Below are 21620 nucleotides of genomic sequence, written 5' to 3'. Positions count from 1 at the left end.
CCATTTGTGCCTCATCGTGTCCTCATCAGAGACCATTGTGCCTCTCTTGCCTGACGAGACACCATTTACACGATCTCTGCCACAGTTATGTGACATCTTTTACACAAGGTGATTTATCTCTTCTCTTTCACTTCTGAGGGCCCTCCCAGCTGTGGTGGATCTCTTACATCCATCCCAGTGTGAGTTTCAGCATCCCATCCCAGCCAGAAGCTCACTGGCCTCTCTCCTTGGGGACAGCATGCAGCCAAACACGCTGGCACAGGACACTCAGGGCTCACTAGAGGTTTTGACTGTAGAATTAAAATGCTTGCCTTTTTTGTCCCCCCAAATGAGTTAGATATTAGAGCAATGTCTTCCCACTACACAACAACTCATTGACTACTGAGAGGGAGATTTCCAGGTCAGTTCTGGACCTAAATTTCCTACATTGCCATGCCAAGCAGGTGTATCATGGGCTCCAGATTTTGGGGATGGCGGTTTTACCTTGGGCAGTACTCCCCCTATGTCTGTGCCGCACTGCAAAAAGCAGAAACTTAGGCTGTGAAACTTAGGCTCTCCTCACTTCCAGCCAACAACCGCAAGGTAAAAGAAACACGGAAACATCTTCCTACCTTCAGCCTCCACAAGGGATATGGTGAGTCTGTATCCCTGTTGAAAAACCTCGTAGTCTTTGTCCCTGCACTTAACAAATACTCTGCTGGTAAGCCCTGCGTCTGTGAAATGTAGCGAATCTGTAAGAGAAGGATAAGAGGTCACTGTTTGTCCTGTGAAGATCTCTGGAGGTCTTCCTTGAAGGAGTGCAGGAGGCATTTGAAACAAAAACCAGAAGATGTAGCACATAAATATACTTCACCCAAAAAACCTCAGTGCAAGGAATGAGAGGAAGAGAATTTCTGTATGGAATTCCCTTTGTTTATCACATACATCACTGGAAACTCACCCTTACAGTGCACTCCCACAAGGCCTAAGGATGAAAAGAGGAAAGTTCCAAAGTGTTTAGAGGTCAAAGAGAAGGACCCATAGAGCTATTTCAATGGGATGTCTCAACACTTTGCACCTTTTTATGTCACCCTCTCCTCTCCAGGAAGTAATTTCAACAATTTGATATTTGCTCTCTAACTTTTGCCCGTTTTCTTCCACCTGAGCACACAGCCTGTCCTAGGAGCAGTCTGAAGTTCCAACCAGAGGATTATGAAGTGACTGCCTTTGAACCGAGGTGAAATATACACTCAAACCAACTGACGCCCTCATGGTATGGAAAGTACTTGTCTCTACCGACTACATGACGTTATTTGGGTTGCATCCACAAGCATGACCTCATTGGCACCCACACAGCTAAAAGATACTCTATTTGTGTTTCCAGGATCTCAAACTTTTAATTATTTATAAAGGAGAAAGGGTCTGTGATTACACCACTGAAGACCGATGTCATGCACGCCTGGGGTGCCACACAAAACCTTAACCGTGGCACCTCCTGACTCCTGAAAGGCTTTGCTCTGCAAAATTGCTGCAAACTCTGCAAAACTACTAAAACCAGTCACCTACTCTAGAAAATTCTAGGGAAGAATGGAAAGTGCTTTTGAGAGAAGAAACAGAGGATAAAAACATTAAATAAATAAAGGCATGAAAAGCAGCCGTGGTTTCAATCACTTCCAAGCACTCAGGCCCCAGTTCACTGTGCATGGCTTCCTCAGCTCTGCAGCTCTTTAGGTCCTTCAGAGCTCACACCTCTGAGAGGCACCAGGATCCTGCCTGCAGCCCAGTGCCAGTGCTGCAGCCAGGGGCTAGGATCAGCCCCTACTCCTTTCCCAGTTGCCCAGGAGCTCTCGTCATACTTTACCAGAGGAAGCTTTGTGCTGGGCAGTTAAACTGGCCAGTAAGGTATGGTGATTTCTTTTTCAGCTGTGTGTTTTATGGCTTTTGGGGTGCAACAGGGAAGAGAATGAAATCTACTCTTCATGCTTGGTATGTGATTTTCAAACGCTTGTAAGTTTCTCAGCTACATCTGATTTCCTTTAGAGTCACTAACAGCCCTGCTCTTTGCTGCGAGTTATTTCCCCTGCCAAATTTTACCTTTAGAGCTCTGATTAAAAAAATACAAGTTTCAAAAGAAAAGTCAAGAAAACATTTCAGTATGTGAAAAACTTATTTATTATCCTGCCTTTTTTTTTTCTATTTTAAAAATTTATTTCCTGAAAGAAAAAAGACTCTTTTCAGGCTGCAATTGCAGACAGCTAAGATCAGTCTGAAGAATACTATGGGAATGTAAAGTATCCTACAGCCCTGGCTCTAGCTGCTGCTGCATTATCGGTTTTAGGACTAAAAGGGCGTAAAAGCCTATAGGGAAAAAAGGGACGACAGCTTATATTAACTGGAAACCTACATCAATGCCAACATTCTCCTTCTTGTCATTGCTTTTAATATGCACTCTCATAAAAGGGGTTATGAAATGCAGCCGAGTTCATGCAGTTTCTTCTAACAAATAAGCCTTTATACAGCACTTGCTGTTACAGCAGAGAACGGGTGCCTGCTCTGCTCACTGAGGAGAGACATGTACAGAGCTCTCCAGTCAATGGCAGCGTTGACTCTTGATTGAGATTTCACTCAGGCGGTCAGGTCTTAAAAGCCAGCGTATCAAGCTGCACACTGGTTACCTGGAATAAGTACCCCAGATGCATAATGACAAGGTTGACTTGGGAGAGCAAGAAACACACATCCGTCATTAGCAAAAGCGAAAAAGTCGGCATCTGTTCACTCTGACAAGAGAAGGGAAAAAGATGTGTGCACTTACCAGCACCCAGGGCAATATCCACACCCACCTGATCGTACTCCGAAGCTCCTGGGTACAAGGGCCAGCCCAAGAACAGCTCTGCAATGACACATCCCAATGACCACATATCGATTGCTTCACAAAAGGGTAAACCGAGGATGATTTCAGGGGCTCTGTGAAGGAAGAGGTCAGAAAACATCAGCAAGGGGAGCAGAGCCACTCGGCTAGCGTAGGGCAGCTGGTGCCCATCGTGACACTCGTGGAGCTGCTGCCAACAAGTGTCACTGCTCTGACAGAGCTGAGGGACACCCTGGTCACTGGCACAGTGCCTGCTAACCAAACATTAGTTGGTGAATATTTATCCTTGCAGAAGAGTCCTGTGGCCGTATATAGCCAAGAGACAGCCCTACGTTTTGCAGTGTTCTGTAAAGCAGAGAACTACCACTGCTTTCATCCAGCAAGTGGGACTATGAAGGCACCCAATCAAGGCCCCCACTGGAGGCTCTCAGGCTCAGCTCGCTGTCCTGTGGAGAACCATGCAGATCCCCTGCAGTGAAGCATCCTCTGTTCACACAGCTCCGTGGGTTCACAAACAGCCAGACATTAAATAATCATTACAGGACTGGTATAAAAGGATTACTGACTTTTTAAACAAATGGCTGTAACAATAAAATAGAGAAATAATGTAATTAGATCTATTAGACCTAAGCCTTTTCCTCAGGAGGAAGTAGCCAAGAAGCCTTCCTTTCCCAGTCTGTCCCAAGCACCTGATTAGATTTCCTTTTCCCTTTCAGCCCAAACAGCCAAAATGCACCAGCACTCTGGCTATGCATTTATTGCCAGCTCCAGGAGATGCCACCAAAGCACCTCTGCTCCCTCCCCTTCCAGGGGGAACCTGTCCCACTGCCTTGGGGTGGTTGGAATCCTTCTCCACTGATGCTGGAAAGGTCTTTACGATGAGGTGAGACGAGATGAATCCTGACCTATGTGCCCCAAACACATAGGCATTTCAAAAACTTCTGTGTGAAAGAACCAAAAGTATTTTTCAAATACTGAAAACCTTATACACACAAACACCTTCCTTACTCTTCCCACCTCTGCCTAGATGTCCATATGCAGTTATGTGACACAGTTCTTATTTACACAAGGACCTCCTACAGCTTCTTTCCTGTTCTTCTTGCAACACTTCTAAAGCCCCAGCTTCTGGTTTCAGGTGATGTAAAGCAGAAAGAATAACTTACTCTCCCACACTCCTCTAAAGAAAAAAAAAAGCAGAAGACAGATAAAAGAAAAAACATTGCTTTAAAACTTTCATCATTTCAAATATAGCCTTGGGATTTCTCAGGCCCTCATGCATATTTTGGGAATGCCTGGGGTTGGCTATTGAGCAAATCAAGTGCCACCATGCAAAGCTCGAAATAGGACCCATGGTTCCCAGTTTCCCATCTGTCATCAGGATAAGATCTGACACTAGTGAGATCATACTAAGGATTACCAATTGCAGTGGAAAGTATTATGTTTTAATCACGCCATTACACAGTCATGTCAAGACAAGTCTTTAGCCAAGAAACCAAGCAAAATAATAATTTTTTTCCAAAGAAGCAAAGGCCCTGTAGCAAGAATCCATGCCCCATCTTCAGTCCACAAACTTCCCCAGTTTTGGGTGGACTTGTAATGACGAAAGTCCCAAACTATCTCTTCTCAAACCAGCAATGCAGAACGTAAAAATTACAATAAATTCTGGGATTTTTAAGTTAGAATTTTTTGTGTCATTTCCACAAAAAAACAAGTCAGAAACTTAAAAAGTGGCTACCTTAGCCCTTCTAGCTTCATCTGTGCTTGCCATTGCCATACCCTACTGTTCTCTAGTCTACTGTGACAAACTTTTTATTCTAACAGCAGTCTCTCCTCATGAACAAGGGGTTAATTTTCCTCTTTTCCTCCCTATTCCGTCATCCCATCATCCCTGTCATCCCTACACACTACTCGACACCTAGACAAAATGCAGAGAGAAAAAGACAGCTATGGTGACCTGAATCTCATTACTATGTAAATCCTGCATTCAAAGCCATCTGCCTCTCCCTGTCTGCCTTCCACATTGTGAACGAAATGTCCCTGGTCACTAATGAGAGCTCAGCCACGCATCGCCTGAACTTCAAATCCCTCCCACTAATTCAAGTGGAGGGGTGGACTATAGGGATATTCCCAACATGATTTTGTGAGGAAAACTCCCTGTTCATAAAAATCACTTGCACTGCTGTCATATGCAGCACACACCTCCTTCGCTCTCTCCTCACACTTATGCTGCCAACACCTTCAGACCCCTGAAAGAAGGGATGACCTAGAATTTGAGGTTCCAAAATCTCTAATTTTTTTTTTTTTTTTTCTCCTCAGTCTTTGGCTGTCCAGTGGGTTTTCCTTAAAGCTCCACTTTCGGGAGTGCAGCAATTAGGAGAGAATTTCTTTTTTACATGCGGAAGAAGCTTTCCATCTCTGCTATTGGGAAGAAAAGCACAAACCAATGTCCCTATTATTTAAACACATAAAATGCAACTAAACAGAACACCATTCATTCTATGAACTCTAACACTGGTGAGAATGCCTGTGAGAAGGGGCTAGATCGAGGTGATATGGTGCCCTATGTACACCAAAGCCAGCACTCGCTGGGGTTTTCTCCCAGCCTTCACATCATAATTGCGATTTTGCCATGGCGAGGGAGTGGCCCTAAGACAAAAAGATCTTGTTAACTTAATTAAGCAGTCATTAAGACACCTCAAGAACAACAGGTAGTGGACACCACACAGGCTTCCAGATTTTCAGCCAGCAGATACCTCCTGTTTGCTGTGTGAAAGAGGGAGCTGGAGTCATCAGGAGCAGTGCTCTGCCTGCTTGAGATGGCCAATGCCAAGCATTTTGGGGCAGGATGCTATGAGCTCTGCAACGAAATAACCTGTCCGCTGATAAAGTATCTTTGAACTTCTTCTGTGGTGGATATTGTTCTTTATGCTCAGTTATGGATGCATACATCCTTCTGCACATAATATCTAACATGTGCAACTCCTCTCTTAACATAAGCATGTCATTTTTTTAAGACAAGGTGAGATCTTAATTTCCATCACATGTTGCGGCACAGAGTTCCACAGGCAACCTTCTGCTTTCAATAACATCTTAACTCAGCTGTTTAAAGCTTGATTTTCCTTCATCAGGTTTGAATTTGTCACCTCTCACTTCATGTTCATATAGATTGGTCTAGAGGTGAAGATGGAAGTGACTGAATCACCTGCCCTTTAACATAAGTTATTTTTGTATCTCTGCCCTGTTCTCCCATGTCTGCAGCAGCTTCTGGCTTCTCAGTGTACCATCCCATGGATGTTTCAATCCACTTCCACTGCCTGACCCTACAACTCCTCTTCCTGACATGACGGCTTGGAGACAGGCTGAACAGACCTAGAAAGAGTTAAACACAAGGATATTCCCCAGACTTATTTTCCACTATTTGCAGAATGCTTTTGCGTTGCAGTCTTCCCTAAGCTTAATATTTTGTTTGCTTTTGGAGTGACACGAGGCATTTCGGCAGATGTTTTATCTGGGAGATCCTCTGAGACATACAGTCCTTTCTCCAGAGAAGCTGCAGTTAATTTAGGACATAGAATTATGCAGAAATAGTTCATTTTTGTCTTCCGATGTTTACTGCCTTTCAGTACTGCACTGATCTGGCATAATATTTTCTGTAATCTAGATCAAGTCCTTTAAATGCTCCTCACTCTTTTCTGCAGCCTAACCTAAGCAAGTCTGTGATATCTGCATGCTTGAACACTTTGCTACTGGTCCAGCAGTTTTTACAGCTAATTAATACATTAAATAACTCTGGTCCTAAAATGTGCATGCAGTCCACAACTGACCCTTGTCTCCCTAAAAGCATTCAGATTTAACTCAGCAATTAAAATGGTGTAATTCTTTTTCCCAAAGGGAAAGAAAACAGTTTCCATGTCTTAACCAGTTCTTGTGTGGGATTTCTCCATTCTGCAGCTGCTAACACTATGTAACAAGGGAAGATGCCCTATTAAAGTGTGCGCATCCGAGTACTGCAATCATAAATCGGAAGGACGATTCACACGGCAGCAGATCCTCCTGAACAGCACCGAGATCTTCAGCAGATCTCTCCATGGCTGAACAGGGAATTATTTTCTGTACTAACAATACAGGTTTTTTAACACAGGCTCACCAAACTTTTCGATTGTGGTGAGGATCTTGTCTGACAGCACACAATGGAGCCAGCTGCCAGATACCTCAAGACGTGCAAGAACATCCCCATTTCCCGCTCTCCGCCCATTTCTTGGCTGTGCATCTGCAACACTCTTGGCACAGTAATTCCTGCCTCCAGTTCAAGACACACAGAAGGAAAACAGAAAACTTTGCCCTCCTGTCCTTCCTCTCCCACGAGCTACCCTCGATGTCTTCCAACAAAAGGCACTCCCCTCCTGCATGCACAGGCACAACCTGTTCTACAGCTCACACAGATCTCACCAGCATAGACCAAGGGTTTAGAAACCACTTGCCACCAGCCTGGGAAAGACTGAAGAGCCCTGCCAAGAGCCTCTGTCTCCAGGATAAAAGCAGCCATCCCATCCCCACTTCCCACATCTCCTACCCCTTTCTGACCAAATTACTTGCCTGGACAGCGAAGTGTGACCTGCTCCTCAGCTCAGCAGTGGGTCCAGTCAGTCCCCCATCCTTTGCAGCCCAGCTTGAGTGTGCCTGTGTACACCACAGAGCTGCTGGTGACGGTGCCCCAGGGCGCCAGGGTCCCCGTGCTGGCAGCACCCGCAGGTCCCCAGAGGCACAAGTGCCATCTCATCATTTGCTTGCACCACACACACGACCCCGTCCTGCTTTCAGGCCTGCTGCTGGCAGAGTATTTACTTTAGCAACCCTGCTTTGTGGCAGGGTAATTTCATTGTCTGGTGTTTCTGTCAGGAAAATTAATTACCAGTCTAGCTCGCTGGCTTTTTCACCCACACATCACAGGACATTAAAAACAAATGCCAAAAAAATTAATTTCCACAGACTGGGATTCAGAGAGCTGGGCTCTTTCTGAATTTTAAAACTTCCCTGCAAACTGCCCTCCTCAGGGATAATTTACCACCCCTGGTAGGGTCCCATGGCCAAGCGTGATAGTCTCAGCAGAGTCCTTCATGGACAAGTATACATATCAGACAAAAATATAACTCAAAACTTGATAGTTGCTGGCATGCTGAGCAGAGAGTGCTCCTGCTCCAGAAGAAGGTTGGGGCCAGCTGCAGGCAGTGCAGACAGACCTACAGTGAAGATGCCTCTGAGCTGGTACACACAGCTCCTGTCTTGCTCTACCTGCTCGTCTCACCTGCTAAAGCCTGAATTCCTGGAAGCAGGAGATTGCACATCCCCGCTCAGAACACCCTGGGCAGAGGCAGAGAGGCAGGAGCTGAGCTCCTCTGCCAGAGCAGGGATGCACTGACCAGCTGCATGCCCAGGGCTTCACCCCACTCAGGGCTTGTGCTCTCCTAGGCACCAAGATACCACTTGTGAGGACGAAGAGCTGCATCCTGTGTGTCTTACAAAGGGGTTTTTATTCAAGTGATGGAGCTTTATCCTCCTCTCAGATGAACCCTTTCTTTGGCATCTTTATGGACTCCTTCTCATACCTGCTCACTTGTATTTTGTGGCGGTGTCCACCTTTTACTGCCATGTACTGTAGAATGCAGAGTACCCTTAACTCTTAGGTAATGGAGGTGGAATGCACACAGAATCTTTTTTTTGTTCCTCTGTACCTCTCAGACTCCAAATCATTTCTTAAATGAAGGGATGTAAAAGGAGACAGGCCCATATTCTGGAAGTAAAAGGTTACAGTTGCTATTTCCCTCACCCCTCCACCTCTCCACTCACACCAACACCCGGAAGGGATGCAGACATCAAATATGGATGACCCTCAGACTAAGGCCATCCTCTGCTCCAGGGCTGGGCATCAGCAGACTTTGTGTCTGTGATAAAGGCAGCCACCATGGCCGGAGCTTAACATCCCTACAAGCACCAACAGCTCCTGCTTGCTCACTCCCCATCCCATGCAGCTCCGGGCCCCACTTGTGTCACTCAGCAGGGAAATGCTGGGCTCATCCTCCCTGCTGGCCTCACGGCAGGACTCGTGCATTTCTCCTGCATCCCTGAGCAAGGGACAGCCCTGGGAGTCAAGACTCACTCCAGACTATGCAGGCACATCATGCCTTTCAGATTCCAGCATCAAGTTCCAACCATGGAGAGGCCAGTCAGCACAGGATTATTCCTGAGGGAGGGAAAGGACCCCTGAGGAATGCCACCCAATTGGTCACAGTATACTGTCTGCCCACAAAGATGTGTTGGTTTGAGTGATAAGGAAGGACAGTGCCTCCAGAGGACCTTCTAGCAGGCTCTGTATTTCACAGGTCAAACACAGGTACACCTGGTTTCTGGGAAGGACTGTGGGTGTAGCCAGAGCCATTTTCAGGGCTGCCAGACCACCTGTACAACCAGCACTAGAGGGGAGCTCCAACACTGCACTGCTCACATTGCCCTTGCCCATCCCTCAGGATTAGTCTGCAACACTTCAAAAAATATCTGAATCAACTCAAAGGACTGGAAGCTGGATCCACTCAGCCCTCGGTGATGGTTTATGTTACAGGACATAAATATATACTGGAGGCTGGTAACCAGTGAGGTACCGCAGGGGTTTATCCAGGAGAGCCATGGTGTCCATGACAGCAGTCTGCTCCTCCACCTGACACATGGAGAAAATGGTGCCAGGCTCTTCCCTCAGATCGGTAGCAGAAGGCAGAGATGACAGACAAACTGAAACAGGAGAGGATCCCTCTGGGAATGGGGAAAACACCTCCACGGTGTGGATAAATGAACCACCAGCACAGGCTGCCCTGAGGGACTCTGCCGTTGCTATCCTTGAAGGCTTTTAAGGCCCAGCAAAACAAAGTCCTGATCTTGATCTCATGGCAGACCCTACCTTGACTATCAGGTGGGACTAAGTGACCTCCCAAGGCCCCCTGTCATCTGAACTTCTCTAACTCTGTAAGGTCCAGTAACCATACAATTCTCAATAGGAAGGTCACCACGATTCTCCTACACACAGGCAAAATCCTACACAGCTGGGAGTGTCTCAGGTGGTACAGGCGCAGGTCCCAGGGTGTTTTAATCAAGTGTACATACACACAGTTCTGTCTTTTAAAAACAGAGAGCAAGTTACACAACAATTACTTCTGAACTTGACTGGTGTAATTATCAACCGAGTCTCGTGAGCCTCTCACTGCTAGCCAAGGGTATTTAATAGCAAATAAATCATAGAAGCAGACTAGACTACCCACCCCTGGACACTGCTCATGTTCCACCAGGGTGCTGACTGGGAAGGATGAAAATACTCCAGAGGACGGTGTCAGAGGTGGACCAGGCTAACCTGGAGCTCAGGGAAGTCACCCACTCCCTCTCTGCCCTGATCCTGGGCCATCCAAGCAATGCCCGTGTCACTCCTGGCAAGCTTTCAGCTAGCCTGTCTCAGAGACCTCCCATGGTGGAGCATCCATAAACTCTGCTGTGCCCCAAAGGACCTCACCCCTTGTAATTTTAAGGAATAATACAGCTGTGCATAGCTAACTTTATGTCGTGCTTAATTACAACTTGTTGTCAATCTGGCATCTATGTAATACATATGGAAAAACATAATTTAATGCATCTCACTTGACTTTGCCTATACCTGGCTTTCTGCCAGGCTGCACCTCCTCCCTCTCCTCACTCTGCCTTGGCCTCAACACATACTCAGTACCTATAACCTTGTCTCTTTTCCTCTCTTGCTCACTGTGTCAGTCTCTTTTTTCCACTCCATCTTTTCTGCTCTCTTCCCACACTTAATATGGACAGCCCCCACAGGAACCCCCTAGCCCTGTGAAGGGGGTGCACACCCCGCACCTGGAAACTCAACCCATGCTGCCATGGGTTTGAATCCATCTTTAAAACTGGCGAGTCACACAGACACATCTCAGGCACTCCAATAGGATCCCCCTGCTCGCTGCCACCATCCACGAGGCTCTTGGAAAAAGCAATTTCCATAGGTTAATCCTGGAAGACTTTCAAGTAAACCACACTTACATATCAAGCACTTGCCATCCCTATGCACCTTTCTTGGGATTAAGAAAGCTGGATTCAGCCATGAACAAAGCCTGGGTTTGAATGGGGAGGGAGGGGTCCCTGCTGGGAGGCTCTGCACCTCTCTGCTCTCCTATATACATTGCACATACACACTTCATTTAGGTTAGGGCCTTAAAGAAAACCTCCTGCTCTCTTCAGCAAGAGCATGTGAGCAAATAAATGACTGAAGCCCAGAGCTGGAGAAGGCAGTGCAGCTGTTTGTGGAAGCAAGACAAAAGATTTAGAAACACTTGCTTTTTTTCCCCCCTCTCCCATGTCAGGCTGTTTACAGAAACCAAGGGATGAAATTTTGCAGACAAAACCACTGAGAGCAGCCTGTCAGTCTCGAAGGGAAGGAGAAAGGGAGGGAGAGGGAGAGGGAGGGGAGCGTAGGCTTCTTTCAGGATTATGGATCATTGCTAAATTGCTCTATCAATTATTAAACCCATCACTCAAAGCGCAGTAACCAAAATATAGCAGATAAAGCCTTTCTCATCCACTCTCTACCAGCTGCTCTCCTCCTCCTAAAGCCAGAGGGGAATGAAAATTCCCATAGTTTATATTTTATAAAGATAATTTTCCCTGTGCCTTGAAAATAAAAGATTTTCTGGACAAGGTACAGTAGAACCGAGCCCGCGGCGGGAAGATATTAAAGGAGGAATTGCCCTTTTGACTAACAGACCCAAGGAATAAAACAAAATCTCTCCAATCAATATGATTTCTTAACATTGACAGGTTAAAACATTTGTCTGTGACTAAATGAAGAGGCAGGCCTCAGCCATCAATAGCTGTTAGTTGCTGTTTGCTCTTTGCCACTGCTGCTGAACAGATCTGAAATCAACAGCAGGGTGGGCACGGTCCCAGGAAAGGACAGGACAAAGGGGCACGAGGCACCTGGTCTGGCCAGTGGCTCTGTGGAGAAGGAAACTGCAACCATGCATCCAGGGTGGGACAGGAAGCCCTGGGTGAGCAGTGCTGAGAAAGAAACACACAGGGAGGACGATTGTGACCTGACATCCAGCTGGAAAGGCTTCCACGTGACTACCAGGGTCTGGATGGGCGTTAGTTTTTAGCAGCACCATATGCACTTGCTGGAAGCATTTACCATACGCACCATCTGAAGCAAATACATGCCTGAGTCCTGGCAAGGGCCTGGCTGCAACTCAGGTAAAACAGGCACTGAAGTGTTTTACTGAACCTGAATCCCCTAGCAAGTCCTTGCCATGATTGAGCTGGAAATCATAAAAGGCAAAAAAATGCTATTAAACCAAATAATGAAAAAGAAAGCCAGGCCTTGGGTTTGACCAAGAGCCTGCTAAGCTTGTCCCAGGCAAGCATCTTTGTACATCCCTGGAGGAAGCCCTACTGGACTGACCACAATCATACTCACCTCTTTGGAATCAGAAATGCAGGACTCCATAAACTCGAGAGGAGGTGCACAACAGGGAGCACCAGGACCATCGCCCCGGGGGTCGGCAGCTCCACACTGAGCCAGAAGCACAGAGGCGCGCACAGGGGGTGATGCAATAACAGCTACATTCAGCACAGAGTGACCTCTGGTTGTTCTCCCCAACAAAGGGCCATGCATGGGGGGAGGGCTGGGGCTTTCCCAGGTTATGGAAGAAATCAGAGAATAGAAAAATCATAATTTGAACACAAAAGCCCTATCCATGCCAGGCAGTGAATGGATGAGCCGCAACGTATTGGGTGCAGCAATCCCCTGAAGGAGGCATCTGATCAAGAGGGGAAGAATGCCAATTATGTGCTCCCATTCATGCCACTGCAATGAGAGCATAATTCTGACTCTGCTTTCTGACCCGCAATATGCAATTTATGCAAATCCAAGCTGTTCTCGCTTCCCTCAGAGCCAAGTGTCCACCAATGCCAGAGCTGGCTCTAACTTTTTGTTTTCCTTTTCAAATCTATTGTTTTCACTGCTGAATATTTAAGACCTTTTGTTGTAGCTGTTGCATTTCTTTGGAAATGAAATAATAATTGAAAAAATCCCACAGCACACAGAAACAAACAAAAGTTGACTTCTCCTCTCTCCAGCCATTCTGCCAAGCTCAGTTCCATCCCAACCCCTTATCATTCCAGCCCAGAGCCTTGCCACATATTGGCCAAGTGAAGCTTGTGTGTGATCTGCAACGATCCTGACACTTTTGTTCACAGCAAATACTGAAAGTTGCACCAAGCTGTATAGTGGTTTTATAGGATTAGCCCAAATACTGAGCCAACTGACGATATAAGGCTCCAAACCATTTCTATCCCTGGCAAACACGGATACGAACCAGACTCAGGCCACGATCCTAAGATTGGCTTCACAGAACAAGTAGCAGGTCTGAGGCTAAAAATATCAAATTACTGCAGCCTTCCTTTATTTTTTTTTCCCTTTTTTTAATCATGTCTACTGGCTGCCTTTTTTTTTTTTTTATAATTAGAAAAAGACAAAGACAAAAATAAAGTACTTATCCTGCCTGCTCCTTGGAGAAAGGAGCATTGCCCTTTACTTATCTCTGAAGAGCCAGACAGATTTAATATTATTATTAGCCGCAACTATTTGTATTTCTGTAGCACACAGAAGTCCCGGCAGAGCCCAGAGCCTCACAATGCTAGATGCTAAAACACGCCGTGCTAAGGGACTGTGTCTGCTCCAGAGAATGGATGATCTAAGATGATGTGTGGTGACAGGGGAACAGATTGGTGGAGCAGTTCGCCCAAGATCATACAGTGAGAGCACAGCAAAGCCAAGAAAAGAAGCGGGGTCCTTGTGAACAGCGTGCCCTATCTATCAGACCACGTCTTCTACTTTCTTATACCAGGGAACAACAACAATAATACACGGATTTGAAGGGTCCTTCAAAAGAGAGGGGTATTACTGAGGTAAGGCAGATTTTAGGTCAAAATGACCTGTAGATGTCACCCAGCAAGACAGCAGCCATGCTGGGAACAGCTCATGAAATCCAAGGCCCACTTTTAAGCCCTGCCTGGTGACTCACAACACCCTGCCTACGCTCTGAGGACCTGCTTGGTCCACACAAAAGTTCAAGGAAAAGCCTGGGAATGCGTGCTCATCTGCACATGGAGATACACATGGCAGGGAACAGCAGGGACACCTCGGAGCTGCCCCAGTTGGCCATTCCTGCTGCAGAGAGTCAAAAATTTCCACTTCCAACTCAAGTCCTACTTGAGTCAGCACAGCCGGCAGAGCAGGTGACAACAGCCCCCTGTACAAGCAGCGGGGCACAGCACAGATTGCAGAAACACAAACCCACTCTGAATTTAATCTATTTTTATTACATTTATATTAGGGCTAACATCTGGAAGTGTTAAGTAGAGCCCTACTGTACTGCAAAAAAATGTAAGGAAACAGTCCTTGCACTAAAAAACTTGCAACCTAATTTGGGATCCCTCATCACCCTGGAAATAAAAGCTCTGGGACTTGCTGCTCAGCATCTGCTAAGACAGGACTGCAACCAAGCCTGAACAAAACGCAATCCCTGACCCACTGGGGTGACCACTATGAGTCTACATCCTGCAGCTACCATATTTTAGGGCCAAAGACTGCAATTGCTCCCTTGTCCAGAGATGGAAGAGGGCCCTTGTAGCTGTAGCAGAGGAACAGCTCTGACTTTACCTGTTAATGCCACACATCTTAGTGGAGCTGGACAGAAAACCAGGATACAAGCAAGAACGCAAGTGTGGTGTGCAAATAGTCCCAAAGGAACCATGGTGCTTGCGGGAAGAACGGCACCACTTCAGAAGAAAGACTTTTAAAACAAAGTCTTCTGCAAAGTTAAGTTCATTCTTTATTTAAAACCATCATATGGAAAATTCAATTGTTCTCTAATGCGTCTCTGTACCAAACCAGGAGCCTAAATTCCATCATTAAAGTGTGAAGCTGATGAATTTAAATCTATAGTAAGTGCAAATTTCAACACAATTTTAAGTAAGGAGTCGCTCCCAACACCTTCATAACATGTCAACACATAGTCATATATCTGTTTCTGGGACTCTTCAAATGTCTCCTTTTACTGTTTCATTTTTTTCTTGCCAAAACAAATTCTTAAAGCTATCCCAATGTTCTGAAAAAATATAAACATTTTCCGCATGTTAAAATCTAAGGTGGCCATGACGGAAATTTTAGAGAGACAAATTTTGCAGGGGAAAAAAAAAAATCATACAGAAGAAGCTTTTTGCTATACACAACGGGAATCTGAACTGATTCCCATCTGATTAATTTTAACTTCTAATTTGTCCTTGGATCACACTGCAGTACGGATGTCATTTTTTAATTTCACTGTTTTGTAAGTAGCCAGTACTGTCCTTGTAAAGGGCGAAGAAATCCCCATATATCAGGAACGCTTTTGGCTGAGAGGAAGTTAGTAATTACTCCAGAGAAATAAATACAACAATCAAAAGTACTTCCCAGGACATGAAGGCATAGATCCACCCTTTCTTGAAAGAAGGGGCTGTCTTACATATACATTCCTATCTTCAATTATCATGACTGCCTGTAACCATTTAGCTCTCTGTTAAGTCAACTGCAGGGTTCAAGAACATTTCCTGGCATTCTTCACATTTTTTTTACATGTTGCAATTTTATCTGGTGTGTATCATATGCTTCCCCCCAAAATGCCTGAACCGAATGCTCTTCCTCCTCACAGAGGAGTTTGGGCTTCGTAAACTTGACTGCAGCTCTCAGAAACCTCATCACGTGAGAGCTGCGTTAGAAATCAGTGAAAACAGAGCAGGTTTGGCTTTGAGAGGTAAAACCACTGTACGCTCAAGCAGCAGGGGATGCAAATGGACCAACGCCTCCCCTTAAAGACATCTTCATCCAGTTCTAAGCCTGTGAATTTACTGCCCCAATGTCTCGGAGCTTCCCTGTGCCTCCATCCAAAAATCTTAGGGTACGTTTCGTTAGCTTTACTGCACCCTTCCACAGCTCTATCCGTGCAGCTCACCCGACACCCATTTCAGGTGAGGAAAGCTGTCATTTTGGTTTAACTGGGGCTTTGACAGAGCTGGTGCCCACACTGGGCAAGAGCCTCCAGCTGGATGGGGGCAGAATAGAAGGGCCCTGCATGAGGGGCAGCTCACTGCCCACCTGTGATTTACTACCAGCACAACGCACTATTTAGGGTGTAATAATAAGGTGGTACACGGGTGCTTTACCAACAAACAAGATGGGGAAGGGAATAACTGTATTTCCCCTGTTGTTCTAAGGGGAGGTTCACCAAAAGGTTAGCGAGAAAACAATGCAGGCCCATCGATCACCGGGACAGCTACCCTAGAAAGGTTACCCCGTGTTCCTGCCTCATTTTTCACATCTATAATTACCCTGCCACTTCTCCTCGCATCCCACCCATCGCCTGGCAGCAAATGCCAACCACCACTGCTTTATTAATTATGTATTTTGCTCACGCCCATTGTCGCCGCCCCCCAAGATGCTACAGTGGCTGCAGGATTAAGCAGTACGACTTCTGTGATCTCCGCAGGGTGGCGTGGCCAGGGAAAAGGAGCTTGAGGGCTTTCCTGTTTTTCCTTCACCAGATAGGGGAAGCTACCAGCTCCATACCCCATTGAGGTGGGATGGAGGTGGGAGGGAAGCAGCTCTTTACATCTGCCCTGCGAGAGAGAGAAGCAATGTAGGGGCATATGAGGGAAGACTGCTTCCATTCATGAAGGGCTCAGATTTCTCTTGGATCTTCATCCAACTGAAACAAAATGCCAATATTGCTGAACATACTTAGCACCTCCTAAAGTGCAATCCTACTCTGAACAGTGCCTGCCTAAAAACAGCAACGCCGGGCACCTTGTTTACTGTGTCTTCCTGATGCCCGATTGGAATGTCTCAGTTTAAAAGGAAAAAGAGGAAAAAAAGAGTAATTTTTCTATCTACCAGCCCAGCAAACCCAACCACAGCTTCAAGAACCACTCTGGATTCATTTCTTGCATATTTATGCACACAGACACGAGCAGCCAAATTAAGAGTTATGCAGAGATGGGCAGGGGAAGTGCAAGGCAATGATTTGAAGACAACAAATTTGCAGGGAACTCGATATGTTTCTACTCAAAGTACAGCATCACGTTTCTGATTCAGGGGAGCCTGAGGTTTTTTTTTTTTTTTTGCTTTGAGGAAACCTAAAATAGCCTCCTTTGAGAACATGCATTCTGTAATCACCACTTCATCCTTCTGCAGTATTTCTGGATCCAGGCTTTTAAGTTGTAGAATAATAGTAAATATGCATAAAATAGGGAAAACTTCTGCTTGATTGAGAAGTATTTTCTGTTCTTCCTTTTATTCTATCCCACCAGAAACTACAATTAATTTATGCTCTAGCAATACTAAAACAATTATTTTCTAATTGTAACCATATCTACAATAGAAGTCAGGATTGATGGAAAATGGAATAGAAAAAAAAATTGCTGACAAAAGCAAGAAGACTGCATGACAAAAGCTAGCACAACACAGAGTTGCATGTGTGTCTTGTTTTGGGCCCCAGAGAAGTTCACACCCATTGAATGGTAATGAAAAGAGAAACACCACCCTGGAAAAGCTAGTAGGAGTAGACTCAAGAGGAAATTAAATAAAGAATTTCTCTTGAGAAAAAAACCTAGAGTGAAAGCTTTTGCAGTCTTTGACGCTGTTGAGCTTGGAGATGCACACTTTAGGATCCTGACAGCAAAGTGTGCATCACTGCTTGTGAAAGCACAAGTAGGATCCAGAAAAACCAAGAAGGTACAGTACTCCTTCACACTGCCAAGAAAAACCAAAAGCATGGCACCTGCCGACCTGCTGCCCTTTGAGGCTAATTCACTGTGTCAAATGTGCTCCACAACACATCCCTGAGACTGGAGGTGATCCAGGCACTCTGCCAGACTTTGTTGATGGCTGAAAGCAAGGGAAAACCCACCAGAAGCACTGGCTTTTTGCACTGATGCCCATCCTGCACACAGAGAAGGCATGGGTGGCTCCTGACCAGAAGTCAGAGTTACCATCAGCAGAAAACCTCTATCACAGAGCTTATTTGAATGCAAGAGAGTGAAAGCCACCTACACTCTCCATCCACACCCCTTGTGCTGACCAGGCCTGGTTTATAGTGATCTTCTTTCTTCCAGTGGAGAGGGACAGTGTTAGTGCAGTGCTCACCACTCCCTGAATCCCTAAGGCAATGCTGATTCGTCATGTGAGTGTGAGGACTGACACTGTGCCCATGTATGGTTTGCTGGACTAAGAGGGGAAAGAGCCCTCAAGAGTGACCAGGAGATACCTAAAACTTCTGGTTTTGACACTGCCTGTGAGATCCTCAGGGACATCAGGAGAAGAAAAGGAAATGCCTTTATTGTGTTTTCAGGGCAATTTATGAGAAAATGTTTCTATCTCATGCATGATCAATTTTAAAAAATCTAAAATTCAACGATGGGAATTTTGTTGCTCTCCTCATTAAGCCCATTTACAGTTCTTTCAGGTCAATGGTTTAGCCATGAGCTGGGGCATATGTGCTTGGGAACATCTCTTGGTTGTTTCTTTGAATTCCATTGTTTAACTACTTGTTACAGAAACAAAGAACAATCAACAGCATGGTACAGAGCCACATGCTCTGGAGTGGAGCAGCAGCCACAGACCCTTCAGAATTGAGATGGGTCTTCTGAGGATCCATCTCACTCACTTTTAGAAAAATCCCTGCTTTCCCACTTTTCCTTGAAGCAGCAAGCTAGATGAGGGAAGGATTAATTAGCTGATGTTTCTAAAGCTCTTTGAAGATGAAAAGTGTTATTTTTATTTTCAGGTCTCACCAAATGAAAAAAAAAATCAAAAAAGAAAAGGCCAGAGAAAAACTTCTGCTGTTTCCTACAGAGAGAGGTCTCGGGACTGAGCTCCTGTACAGAGACACTCCTCCAACATCATGTATTAACTGGCAAGCCAACACCACAGCCCTACCTCTGGGCCATGCATTAACAGGGGCTCTGCCTATAACAGGCCCAGCTGCCTATTTTCATGGAACATGTAGGACTCAATACCACTGAGACCTCTCTCCCTGCATCAAATTTGCTGAATTTGTTCACCAGATTCAAAAGCTAAGGGGAACACAGCAGCAGTGTGATCACACACACCTCGTTTCCTTAGAAAAGCAGACTAAAAGCAAATGAGGAAGGCCCTTGCATACAGATGCAGAGTGTCCAGTTGCCCAGAACCCTGGTGGGCTAGTTTTCCTGAAGTGTAAATCACAGAAATGATTTATCTTTCTTAAACACTGTGTACCTCCTGTTGGAATTTCTGTACGTCTCTATTCTTTTTTTTCTCCTCTTTGGCATCACGAGGATGCACTCAAGCAGCAGAATGGGGAGAACTAGGATCCCCTGGCAGCTGGAGAGCAACAAGAAGCTTACAGGTAGGGTGCCCTGCCCCAGGAAGACAAAAATAGCAAGAAGATAGACAGGATTGCAATGTATTAGCCAAGCTGTGCTTAACACCCAAGACAAGGACGACTATGAGCTGTTACAGGTCAGGCCTGAAATGAGCTGGAAACCAAGAAGGGAAAGATTGCCCCGTGCAGCCCATTTACAGCTCCTTCAATTCCATGATCTCATCAAAATCTCACCACCACCGAATATAAACAGGATGCTTGCTTGGAGTTATCCTGTTAGGTAACACTGAATATTCATCTCACTGATACCTAAGGTCCAGCACCAGATATATTCATTCCCCCTGACCAGGCAGGGCTGGCAGCATCTGTCCTGAGCCTGCTTTCACCAGAATTCCTCTCCCTGCTCTCAGCTCAGCAAGGCACAATGCGCAAGAGCTGAGAGGTCCTGCAGAAAAACAGCCATCTGGTGAAGGGGCAGGAAGAACCAGTTAAAAACAGAGTAGCTCCACCATATGGAGAAAATAATTCAGTTGGGCAGTGTAGGAAGAAGCAAACCCTATTATAATAATTGTGTTGCCAAGTGATGTTGCAGACTTGTTTTTCCCCTCACGGCTTCTGAACTGATTAAGAACAGCTTCCCCCATAATATGGCACAATCCCCACAGAAAGATCACACTGTTCCCCCAAGTGACTTGTGGGAACACCAGGTTAGTACCAAAATGTCCACAGCATGAACTGAGCATGGAGACAGGAGCATTGCACCCCCTTACCACCTTGCCTACCCTTCCATTCTGAGTTAAAACACCAAGACTTTGGGATAAGCCAGCCTGGTTCAGCTGGACAGCATCCCGAGGAAAGCTGACTCTGACTTAGCACAGTAGGTAATTACACTAGTGATAAGCCAGGTTTGGAAAACTTCTGGCCCACCAAACCCAAAGACAGGTAATGTAAAACCTGCTTGGGGCTAAGGCACCTCTGTTCCTACACATGGGAATTCTGGTCCCCCTGTAATCACCCATGTATTCAGAACAGAGGAACTTAATAAAGCCCTGGTAATGAACAGGTCCTTCTACAACAGCTCCCCTTCTTCTCCAGGCTGTTGATATAAAGGTACCGGGTGTGGCAGCTCCAGAAGTACTCCTTCCCCTGCAGACTGAAGGTGACTCCTGCCTAGAGATCACACTAATCCCCCTCACAAGAGCCATTACTACTTGGGCTCCTAGAGTCCTGCAATCAGATTAGCATCACTAAGAGCTAACTATGTGCAAACACTGAGTTTCCAATGTCCCTCCCTGTCTCTTCTGGTCACAGCGGCACACCCCTGCTGGGAATCCATCGGGCAAGGGATCCACCTCCGCTGCTGCTCCCTGCCCACTCTCCATGCTGCCCCAGCCAGCCGGGCAAGGTGAAGTGATGGCACCATCTCCTCGGTTAGCACACGCTGCTGCTGAGCCCGGCACACCAGGCAAAACAGCTGCCCAGGCCAGGCTGACTCTGGGGCAAGGACAGATCTGGATGCCAACCATAGCCACCACACTTTTTCCTTTGTTTCCAGCCCCCACCCCCTTTCCTCTTTCTCCCTCCTCATCCATTCCCAGGCTGTGGCTTTCTACTGCATTTTTTTCCAGAGACATGCATGCTTGTAACAGAGATTTCCTTGCATGAGCTGCCTTGCAGCTTCCATCCAAAATGGACAAACCCACTCGTGTCTCCAAGGGCATGGAAGACAGAGAGGGAAACACAGCCTCTTGCTGCAGGCATCTTTCCCAAGAAAGCAAAATCCCAGTCTGAGGCCAGTTAACGTATTAGTCATTAATTCTGGATAAAAGGAAACGTATTTGCATGGCCCTGCTTAGACAAGACTGAAATCTTAACATGCCCCTCCCCCTTCCCTGCTCTCCTTTAATACCTTATTAATATTATACGGCAGCACAAGCCAACATGCAAATAGAGCTCTATGCAAATACAGCTCAACGCAAAGACAGCTGCACTTGGTTCAGCGTGTTACTGCAACTCCAGGGGAATAGCCAGGGGAAAAATAAATCATATAGATGATAGAGAAAGCATGTCTTAGCTTCCAAATTTCCAGGGAGAAAGCCATGTGTGCACGTCTGTAAGGGCAGAGTTTACCAAGTTTCATCAAGGAGATAAGGTAGTTAATACTTTGCTTAATTAGAGGCTGCAAGGTTCTCTTTGGGATGCTGAGAGGCTTGCCCTCTTAAATATCTAAGGCTCTGTCTTGCAAAACCTAACTCTAAAGTGGACTTAAAAGT

The 21620-nt window shown here is 45.9% G+C and overlaps 1 protein-coding gene across 2 annotated transcripts in view; it reads right to left on the bottom strand.

The window, feature by feature from the left end:
- Positions 1–21620, bottom strand: part of HIPK2 (homeodomain interacting protein kinase 2) — a 126991-nt gene that overhangs the window by 30912 nt on the left and 74459 nt on the right. For both annotated transcript variants that reach the window (XM_039570502.1, XM_039570503.1), the window contains exons 3-4: positions 2820–2943; positions 612–731 (exon numbers count right to left, since the gene is read on the bottom strand). In XM_039570502.1, coding sequence (XP_039426436.1) covers positions 612–731; positions 2820–2943 — 244 coding nt within the window. The remainder of the gene's footprint in view (positions 1–611; positions 732–2819; positions 2944–21620) is intronic.

The sequence above is a fragment of the Corvus cornix genome, chromosome 1A (genome assembly GCF_000738735.6).
Source record: "Corvus cornix cornix isolate S_Up_H32 chromosome 1A, ASM73873v5, whole genome shotgun sequence".
Lineage (NCBI taxonomy): Eukaryota > Metazoa > Chordata > Aves > Passeriformes > Corvidae > Corvus > Corvus cornix.
The sequence above is the reverse complement of the archived record's forward strand: the minus strand, read 5'-3'. Positions and strand labels throughout refer to the sequence as shown.